The sequence below is a fragment of the Trichosurus vulpecula genome, chromosome 6 (assembly GCF_011100635.1).
Source record: "Trichosurus vulpecula isolate mTriVul1 chromosome 6, mTriVul1.pri, whole genome shotgun sequence".
In the NCBI taxonomy this organism is placed as follows: Eukaryota; Metazoa; Chordata; class Mammalia; order Diprotodontia; family Phalangeridae; genus Trichosurus; species Trichosurus vulpecula.
Window position 1 is genome coordinate 4,188,606 of NC_050578.1, and position 10,611 is coordinate 4,199,216.

At 52.3% G+C, this 10,611-nt stretch overlaps 1 protein-coding gene across 2 annotated transcripts in view; it reads left to right on the forward strand.

The window, feature by feature from the left end:
* Nucleotides 1–10,119, forward strand: part of WRN (WRN RecQ like helicase) — a 79,985-nt gene extending 69,866 nt beyond the window's left edge. For both annotated transcript variants that reach the window (XM_036765126.1, XM_036765127.1), the window contains exons 30-32: nucleotides 93–255; nucleotides 7,535–7,725; nucleotides 9,366–10,119. In XM_036765126.1, the coding sequence (XP_036621021.1) occupies nucleotides 93–255; nucleotides 7,535–7,725; nucleotides 9,366–9,488 (477 nt within the window). In that variant the 3' untranslated portion in view covers nucleotides 9,489–10,119. The remainder of the gene's footprint in view (nucleotides 1–92; nucleotides 256–7,534; nucleotides 7,726–9,365) is intronic.
* The last annotated feature ends 492 nt before the right edge of the window (nucleotides 10,120–10,611 follow it).

A 10,611-nucleotide genomic window follows, 5' to 3' on the forward strand; every position in this document is an offset into this window, starting at 1 on the left:
ATGAGGCTTGGGACCACTGTGCCCCCTGCCTCTGACCCTTTTTGCCCCCTGTTGTGCCTGACCCATGGCTATCTTTGTTCTTGTCTTCCCAGGGAAGCATTGCCAAGGACAGGATGATGCCTCTCCCTGTGGTAGGCAGTCACTTATCCCAGGCAGTGAAGGCAGGCTATCCTCTGGACCTCGAACGTGCAGGCCTGACTCCGCACGTCCGGAAGATAATCACCGATGTGATCCAGAACCCTCCCATCAACTCAGGTGAGCCTCCTGCCTTGGCCTGCCTTTTGCCTTCGAGGCCAGAGGGAACCAGCTGGGCCAGCTTTGGCCTCCATGGGCAGTGTGAGTCTTTGGTGCTTTGGTGAAAGGTGGCAGTAGCTCCCTGCAGCTGGGAGGGAGGCTCCCTCACTTCCCTTCTCTGCGCCCCTTCTGTGGACCGTGCTCTGAATGCTTCCTGCTTCTCTGCAGGGCCCCCCCCCCCCCCAGTCCACCAGCCGAAGCGTAGAATTTAGAGCATGGAGACGTCATGTGCTCTTGCTCCTCATTTTCACCTTTAATCAGCTTGGCTCAGGGCAGTGCTGGGTCTGAGGGCATCCACGTAGGGCAGGAGAAAGCCAGGATCTGAACCCTGCTCCTTCTGACCCTAGTGCAGGGCTCTTTCCCTCATGGCTTCCATTTGACCTGATTTCTGACAAATGATGTATGTGTGGTGGGCACACATGGTGGCAGCTGCATGTTCAGGAAGAGATCTGGGCCCTAGGCTGCCCTTGGAGACTGCAGGGGACGGAACAGCTGATAGCTGACCACACTGGTGATATTACAGCATTGAGACTGAATTGAGCTAACTCAGTGTCTGAGTGACACAAGCCCTCGGCTTATTCGGTTACGTGGGTGGCTTGTTCAGGGAGCCACAGGCCTCTGGGGGAGGGCAGGCTCGCGCTCGAAGGCTGCAGGCAGGATCGACTGGGATACTGTGTGTACTTCTAGCACCTGGGCCTGCCCTCGCCGTCTGGGATTTGCCCGTGTCCTTAGAGTGCACAGCCTGGCCATATTGAGAGCCAGCTCAGAACTCGGGTGCTTTTCTCTGTCTGGCAGTCTCAGTCGTGTCAATTTCCTGAATGCCGATGTTGGATCTCCCCCCATCCCCTGCCAGACCATGGCCGCTGAGGGCCTGTACCAGCCTGGTCCTGACTGTCATTGGAGTGATGCAGATCCAAGCCTTCCACTGCTTTGGGTCACACTCTCTCTCAAACTTTCCTTCATGGCCTCCTCAGTGTCCAGAGGCTGCCTCCTTGTCCCGAAGCGATTGGGCTGCTCCTCTGTTTCATTCGTGATATGGGCTTAGCTCATCCCCTTTCTGGGCATATTGATCCTCAGCGGTGACTGTCATTGCATTTCCTGAGCTCAGCTCCCTGTCGGCAGGGCATGGGAAAGCCGTCCCTGGGAGCAGTAACACCCCCTGCTTGGGAAGCCATTGCTTGATGGCGGCGGGCACCTGGAGTGGAGACACTGGGGCTTGTTTGCAGAGCCCTATGGTGGAACCCGGGGTGAGCAGGAAGGCTCAGTGGGCTTCATGGGCCTGCCTGCAAAAGGGGGCAGGGACGGGCCCTGTTAACTAGAAACACACATTACCAAAGTAGAGGTGCAGAGCAGAGTGCCCTGTGAAGTCTGCAGTGGGCAAGGGGGGCTTATTCCTAGGCATGGAGGGGGAGCCTTGGCGTATATTTGGGAAGTGCTCCTCTGTGCACAGGTTGAGTCTAAGCCCCCTGCGGTCAGGGCCTGGTACCTTGCAGGGCAGCTGGTGTTCCACAAAAGCTTGTTGATTGAACTCAGGCCTGGGAAGCAGCATGAGCGAGGTGCAGACCATGCTCAGGGGAGCCTCATCTTGGGGAGGATGGAGCGTCAGGGACAAGGGAGAGGTGGTAGGGAGCAGCTGAAGGTTTGGGAGACCCTACGAAAGTGGGCCCATGGGTTCTTTCATCTGAGACTTCAGGGTGTTGATGAGCACCGCGGCTTGGGCATGGGCTTGTCCTGAGTGTGCCTCGTTATCCTGACTTTAATGGTGGCCACACGCCTTGGAAGAGTGAGGTGTTATTGTTTGTTCATGTTTCTAGCATTGCTTTGCTTGGGAGAGAGACACACAGGCTTCTTAGACCCTGTTCCAGTTTTGGGCCTTCTTCAGCATCTTTGGTCCATCCTTCTAAGATGGGGAGGTTCTGGGCATAATTCAGAGCGGCTGTGAGCTCTCCTGAGGTGCCCAGGCAGCAGCGGGAGGGCTGGTGGCTCTGCTTTTCCTTTCATATGTGGAGCTGGAGGGGTGGTCAGCAGGGGACCAGCCACCAAGAGAGCAGCCCAGGCCCACCTTGGTATCCTCAGCTCTGTCTACAAACCTAGTTGTGGTCCCCTTGCTCTCATTTTCATGGGTGGGAACCTCACCCCCGCCTCCCCCCCCCCCAATTGTTCATGTCAGCGTAGCACTGTTTTAGGATAACTCTGTGATCCAGATGATAGAAGGCACTGGCAAAAAATAAATTTCCAAATAGCTATTTTTTGATTGGATTGTTTTACATAAGATTTTACGTTCTTTAAAGTCAGTGACAACCTAAGCGCGCACAGGTCCCAGAATGCTGTAGCAGATGGTAGACAGAATGAGATGAGTCAGGGCAAGTATTCAGTTGTTGGTAGCCAATGGCTGCCCCGTCATAGAGGTGTGGTCGCTGCTCTAAATCCAGTGTGTCCCTTCCGTCCTTCCCACGGGTTCCCTCTCCTAGCTCCCCCACCCCTTCTCATCTGAGGCCATCCCAGGGTCTGCCAGTGCGCTGGGGGGCCTCCTCTGCCAACATGCATCACGTGTCCCTGAGTCGGGGAGCCCAGAGGTTTGGGCACTTCATAGGGTGATTGTCAGGAGCAGATAAGATCTGAAACCTTAAATCATTAGAGGGCGTGCTATCTGTTGTAATGGTGATTCTGTGTATCTCAGCCATTGGCATCCGCAGGAGAAAGCTGAGGTCATAGCAGTGCGTTTTTGTTTCACAGCAGTGGGGCCCAGCCCTTGAGAGAGATGCTTCCTGACCTGCAGCATGTACTCTTCCCCCACTGAGTAGTTAGGTGTGTTTGGGTCTCAGCAGAGATTTTGGGCTTGTGGCAAGTGGTCCCGTGGTTAATCCACAGAAGAGCACTCCCTCCACACTCCATAGAGATTCCCTCCTCCTTTGGGTGCTTGATGCTCGGCCCCGGGCACCCTCTCTGACGGGGGTAGGTCCTTTTGTGCTTGTCTTCTGCCTTACTTAATGTTAACCTCCAAGATCACCTTGTTCCCTCTTTCAGGGACTCTGGTGAGCTTCAGGTGCACACAAGAGACTCCTTGGGGGGAGAGCCTCGTGGGCAGTGGATTCCCCTGTCAAGTCAAGTGGGTTTTTAGAGTCAACAAACAGTAATTCAATAGTATGTTGTGTTCCTGAGATCGAGCCCTCTGGAGGCTCCTTCGTACAGGTTCCGCTGAAGACAGTTAAAGTCATCTAGTCTGTTCGCATGTTCAAAGAGGTGCTCGGTTTGGGGCAGGCATTTTTCTGGTAGCCTCTTGACAGAGGCACCAGGTTGGCATGGCCTAGAAGAGATTAGAGAGCTGAGAGTTGGGTCCCTCAAACCAGCCGCTATTCCATTTGCTGGGTTCCTTAGGCAGTGTTACAGTTGTCTGTGTTGTTTAAACAAGCCTTGCAGCCAGGTCTGAGAGTCCAGTCTAGCCCGGAAGCAGGCCACCCAGCCCCATTGCTCTTTTTTTTTTTTTTGAATTTCTTTATTTATTTTTAGTTTACCACACACGGTTCTACATGGTTTTGAGTTCCAGTTTTTCTCCCCTCCCTCCCCCCTCCCTCCCCAAGATGGCATGGAATCTCATATAACTGTCATGTATAACTTCGCATTGAATTAATTTATGCACTAGTCAAGTCGTGGAGAAGAATTTTGACCAATGGAATGAATCATGAGAAAGAAGAGACAGAACCAAAAAAAAAACCCAAAAACAAAAACAAAAGAGAAGCAGAAAAGGCGAGCATGTAGTGTGCCTCAGTCTGTATTCAAACTTCACAGTTCTTTCTCTGGATGAAGATAGCATTCTCCATCGTGAGTCCCCTGGAGTTGTCCTTGCCCCTTAGGTTGCTGAGAAGAGCGCAGTATGTCAGGGTTGGTCCTCACGGAATCCATATATCTGTGGCTGTGCACAACGTTCTCCTGGCTCTGCTCCGCTCTCTCAGCATTATGTCGTGTAGGTTTTTCCAGGTTGTTACAAAGTCTGCATCATCCCCATTTCTTATGGCACAGTAGTATTCCATCACCTTCATATACCACAGCTTGTTCAGCCATTCCCCAATTGATGGCCATCCCTTTGATTTCCAATTCTTGGCTACCACTAAAAGAGCTGCTATAAATATTTTTGTACATATGGGTCCTTTTCCCGCTTGCGTGATTTCTTTGGGATACAACCCTAGAAGTGGTATTGCTGGGTCAAAGGGTATGAACATTTCTATAGCCCTTTGGGCATAGTTCCACACCGCCCTCCAAAATGGCTGGATCAGCTCACAACTCCACCAGCAATACAACAATGTTCCAATTTCCCCACATCCTTTCCAGCATTTATCATTCTCCTGATTTGTTATTTTAGCCAATCTGACAGGAGAGATGTGGTATCTAAGAGTTGTTTTGATTCGCATTTCTCTAATCAGTAGTGATCCAGAGCATTTTTCCATATGCCTGTAGATAGCTTTAATTTCTTCCTCTGAAAACTGCCTGTTCATATCCTTTGACCATTTCTCAATTGGGGAATGGCTTGTATTCCTATATATTTGGCTCAGTTCCCTGTATATTTTAGAAATGAGGCCTTTATCAGAGATACTTGTTGCAAAGATTTTCTCCCAATTTTCTGCTTCCCTCCTAATTTTTGTTGCATTGGCTTTTTTTGTACAAAAACATTTCAATTTGACATAATCAAAATTATCCATTTTGCATTTTGTAATGCTCTCTATCTCTTGTTGGGTCATGAATTCTTTACTTTTCCACAAACCCATTGCTCTTTTAATGGTCTGCTCATCGGCCCTTTGGGATCAGGGGCCCCTGAGGAGATGCTGCCAGAGGCCTGAGGGGCATTTAGTAACAGTTTTATGCAGAGCTTTTGACAAAGGTTCTGGTGTGTGCTTGAGAGAAAGACGGAACAGACCTCGGAGGCTCTGACAGCCTCACAGCACCCTAGGGAGGGAAGCAGGTATTCCTGATCAGGCCCAGCTAGAAGCTGAGCCCCTTGGCAGGTGACACTCCACCGAGAAGTGGCCAGACACACTGCCAGACTGCATGGGGTGTAGCTGATGGCTTGGAGAGCTTAGGTGGAGGGAGAACACGGTAACTGTTTTCAAGCAATGTGCAAAGGCCAGAGAGTCAGTCTGTGCCCTCAGGGAGCTCGCTGTCTTGTGGCCATTTGGCAGGGGAGGTGGCAGCAGCTGAGGGGGTCGGGCAGACCTCACATAAGCAGAGTGAGCAGAGCTTTGAAGGGAGTGGGAAATGGTATTGCTAGGCTTTAAGGTTTGCCAGGTGCTTTTGCCAGGTGCAAGGCCTCTGTCCTTGCAACAGCATTGGAGGTAGGTGTGTCATTAACCATTTTATACATGAAGAAACTGAGGCAAAGGGTGGTTAAGTGACTTGCCCAAAGCCACCCAGCTCGTCATCATCTGAGGCTGGATTTGAATTCAGGTCTCCCTGACTCCAGGCCTGGTGCTCTGTCCACTGCCCCGACAGTTAACCCTGAAACACAGGGAAGGGAAGGGGCATTTCAGACTAGGTTCTGACCAAGCAGAAGTGAGCCAGGTTGCCTGTAGTGAATGCTGGAAAGTTGGAAATGAAGATGGAGCCAGGTTGGGAAATGATTCACTCCCCCAGTGAGGAAGGTGTGTTCGCTCCTAGAGGTGATCGGGATCCCTTGGAGTGGGAGTGAAAGTACAGTCAAAAACCACCGCCAACAGAGGCTGGGCCTGACCATGTTCCTCTCCCCATCACTGAACTCCAGGGCTTCCTTTGGCTTCTCCTCTGTTTGGCTTTGAAAGGCCTTCCCCACCTGGCCCCTTCCCTTGGCCAGCTGAGTTGCTAGATGTGCAGGACGTCCGGCCTCCTCCCTTTGGACTTACTCTGTAGTCTAGCTAAAACGTGGCCCGTAGAACTCCAGTTGTGTTTGGCCAAAGGAGAGGGTTTCAGTTGGGATTGAAATACAGATCTTTTTGGATGCCCTGACTTTCTTGTCATCTACGCTTATTTCTCACACCAGCTGTTCCAACCTTGTTTGCTTGTCAAGTCACCAAGCGTTTCTGAAGTGACTTCACTGTTCCAATCCCTGCCAAGTGCTGGTCCCCAGCCCCCCAGTCATGGCCTGTCCGTTAACCTCAGGCCATTCAGGCTGAGACTGCAGAGAATCATAGATTCTAAATTGGGAGGGAGTTTAGAGGTGTCCAGTATAGACCCCACAGACCGAGAATGCCCCCAGCGTTGGGCCAAGAGTGCTTGGAAGCACGTTACCGCTGTCAAACAGCTTTTCAGAATGAACCAGGCCAATACGGGATGAATGACAATGCATTTATTAAACACTTTACAGCATGCCAAACCTGCACTCTGTACAAAGGGAAATGATCCCTTCCAGGGCCTCCTGTTTCATGGCAGAGACACCGTATGGAGGGAAGTGGTGGTCAGAGAGGGGAGCAGTATTCCCAGTGATGCGTCCTTTCCAGAAGTGGGGTACTGTTGATTTGATTATTGTGCCCAGGGAAGGGAGGTGACCTGGGAAGAAGGTGGATAGATTGTGAAGGGAAACTTGTCTCCCTTGGTCTGGTCAGGGCCAACAAGGAGATAGATTGGCTCAGAAGTCTTATTGGCACACAGTCACCCACCAAGTGGGCAGGGTCCTGGGGGTGCTTCAAGGATCAGTGGATTCACTTCCCCAGGGACTCTGGGAATGGATGGTGGTGGTCCAGGTAGGCAGATGTGAGGCAGAGGGTAGGATGGTCTGGGTGGATGACTCGGTGGCTACTGAAGAAGAAAACTTGGTGTAAAGGGGAAGATAAGACGGCTGAACTTGGAGACAAAGTTCACAGTCAGTCCTGCAAACGTTGTCAAGCCTTTTACCACTCGGGCTCTTCCAAACGTTTTCCCTGTGATTCGTTGGGCATGAGAAGTGGGGCAGCAGAGGTCAGGGAGGGCTGCTCAGGAGTCAGGGAACTCCTTGCCTTTTCTTTGCACTTTACAATAAGGAAATATTGAGGCACATTTTTCCACTGCCTGTAAATGAGGGGTGGTAGTGGGTCCCAGGGAGATGCTGGGCACTTCATGGCTTCTCTCTTCTTAAGATGCCCAAAGATGCTGCTGTTCATTCCTCTGTCCGGTGCCTCCCGGGCTCTCCAAAGCAAAGTGACCATCCCATTGGGGGACGCCTTTGTCTAGGGCTCTGTTACATGATTCCAAACTTGGATGTTTTCTTCCACTGTCACTTGGCGACATCTGTTTTTAGATATTTCCAAAATGAAGGACATCAGGACGTTGGTTCCTTCAACAGTGGAGACCTACCTCATCCAGATAGTGGTGGCGCTGGTGGAAAAGGAGAGGTCGCTGGAAGCCACACTCCCTGACCCATCCTCAAAGGAGTCCAAGGTGGAGAGTGCTGTACCTAGCACTTGGGAGCCCTGCTTGGGTGCCAACAAGGTAGGTAGCCAGGCTGCAGCCCCCTCCCACCTAAATGGTTTGTGGTAATGGGATTCTCTGCACGGGGCAGGGCCGTTTCCAAGGTTGCATTCATTGCTAAAGTTTGATAATGAGTATGGGTGAATTTGAACCCTGAGCATCTGTGAATTCTGATAGAAAGTGACTTATTGGCACCCTAGGCATCCTCTGCTGACAGGAGGAAATTTTATGGCCAAACAAAGCATCTTGTTAAGGTCTCAGATTCAAATGTCCTGGTGTGTGATTGGCTTCTCTCAAGGAACTGGAGTTTAAATGTGCCCTCTGCCCACCTCTCCTGGAAAGGTAGGGACCGTGCTGAGGTGCAGAGAAGCTCTGTCCACCTTGGCTCTGGCCCCCTGCAGGGCTTTTAAGGAATCTCTAAAATCTGCACACCCTCAGCTGGCCCATGTGAGCTTCTCTGTCAGGGGCTCCTCTGGTCGTGGAGAGCCAAGGTACTGGGGTTGCATTCTAAGGTCATCCGAGGGACAGCCAGCAGGATGATGAGGGGCCTTGTTTCCATTTGCCTTCAAGGCTCTGCGTGCTGTCCAGGCAATAGAGAGCACGTGAGAGAAGGCTTTCAGACAGTCTGCCTGGGCAAGGCTTCTCAATGGGGGGTCCCTGAGCTTTTGAAAAAACGCTTTGATAATGGTTTCAGGCCACTTGGCTCCTTTTATAATTCTGTGTGTTTTGTGCATTTAAAAATATGATTCTGGCTTCACTAGAGGCTTCACCAGAATGACTGCTGCCCAAGCGGTCTGCGGCTTCAGAAGCTGAAGAGCCTGAACTCTGAAGCCTGTTGGGTCTAAGAGCCCAATCAGATTAGCTCTGCTTGCCAATGAGAGGCCCTCCTCTCGTTTAACCCAAAGAAGCGACATTCGCCTGCATGGTGCAGTGGGGCGGTGTGGCTGACTGCAGGAACTTGCTTCCTTGGTTCCCCTTCCTCTCTCCCTAGGTGTCCTGGGCCTGCCTTCCCCACACAAGGAGGGAAGGATGAGCCTTGTCCTTAACTGTCGTGGTAGAGAGTGACAGAGCTGGCACTGAGGGTGTCTCCCAGGTGCCCCGGTGGGGTTTACAGGCCCAGCAAGCTCTGGCGCTCGGGCCTGAATGCTCTGCCTCCTCTTCTCCTGGTTGTGTGGGCTACCTGTTACTGGGAGCTGCTGCCTCCATTCTGGGATTTTTCTGGAAAGTGGAGAATGACAGGGCTGGAGTGAGCAGGAGCCCCAGGAGCCTCATCACCACCAGGGGGTTGTGAGGACTGGGTGAGGCTACAGAGGGAAAGCACTGTACGGACCCCCAGGGGGTTCTTTGTCCACATTGCTAGGGTGCTTCTTGGGACCCTTAGCTCTGTGTATCAGACCTCTGCAAGTGCCCTGACTGACCCCTGGCACCCGTGTGCATGTGCGTGTGCACGTATGTGTGTGGCAGTGTGTTTTTGTGTCGTGTGTGATGTTTGTTCATGCAGTGTGTGGCATGAGGTGTGTGCGCGCGCGCGTGTGTGTGTGTGTGACGTGTGTATGCATGCGGTGTGTAGCATGAGGTGGTGTACCTGTGCACACCCTGAAGCCCTGTGTGCCCAGCACCCCTCTCTACCTGTCTGTCCCTCCCTTTCTTCTCCCCCACAGCCCGTGTCAGAGACCTCCAAGAGGAAGTTCCCAGGCTGGTTTTCTTCGGCCCAGGGGAGTGCACCTCCAGCAGGCAGCTCCAAGAAAGTGAAGGCTGGAGCCAGGAAGGGGCTCTTCACTTGAGACCGGGTGATCTCAGGAGCCATTCACACCCCCCCCCCAACCCTCCCATCTTACTTGGACATTTGCTGCCGTTCTGTGATGGGGGAGGGATTGTTATTAGAAACATGGCATGTTTCCCAGGGTGTCGAGGTTGTCCTGCTTCCCTCTCAGATAGCCTTAAGAAGAGGTTTTTAGGGGGATTTCCCAAGACCTTTCTTTATGCAGTGGCCTCCAACCCTCTGAGATGTGGCAGGGGACTCTTGTTTCCCTTGTCAGCGAGGCCAGAAAGCCTGCCCCACCAGCAGGCCTGTTAATGTGAGTCTGTAAGCTGCATCTAGCCACAGGGTGGGCACAACACAGGCACTTTGCAGCTGCTGGGGGAGCTGCAGGGACCAAGGGTTTTTCATTTTTAAAGGAAAGGACTTTTGCTGTGGGCCCCCTTGGGCCTGCCATTGTGCGAGGCTGCCCTCCTGGGTGCTGCTGCCGGTGCAGAGGGATGACAGGGACTGTCCCCTTACCTGCAATGTTAGCCGTGAGGTGCTTTAAGGGGTGGCCTGCTCATTGTGGCCATCTGGTCTCATCCATAGCGGGGCACTTTGTACTTGGGCCATTTGGGAGTTTTTAGTAAAATAAATGCCTGCTTGTTCTGGAATGTTCTGTTGTTTTATACTGAGCCAGCCCTGGCCTGGGCTGCCCGGGCTCAGGGGGCTTGGGCAGCTTCTGTCCTGACCTCTCAGACCCTTTCTGCAGCTGCAGCCGCAGTCTCCTGGCCCAGTCCACCTCGGCCACACCCTTCTCACCTATCTGCTGGGTTGCAGTCCTCTGGACTGGACAAGTTTGAGGGAGTCCATTTGGATTTACCCACTTCTCTGGGCCTCAGTTTCCATGTCTGTAGAATGGGGCTGATGTCAGTGCTGTCGTGATTCTGCCGTAGCTCAGGCCTGCAGGCTGAGGAGAGAGACTTTTCACTAACTCTATTGTAATAAACACATTCTCTCTGGAACAGCTGGAGAGTGCCTGGGAGAAGATCTCCCAGCAGCCTGGGGGGAGGGAGAGAAAGGAATTCTTTTTGCACATTCAGTGAGGTAACACTGGATAGACTTTTCCCTCCTGATCTGCTAAATGCTGGGTTCTGTTACTGTTG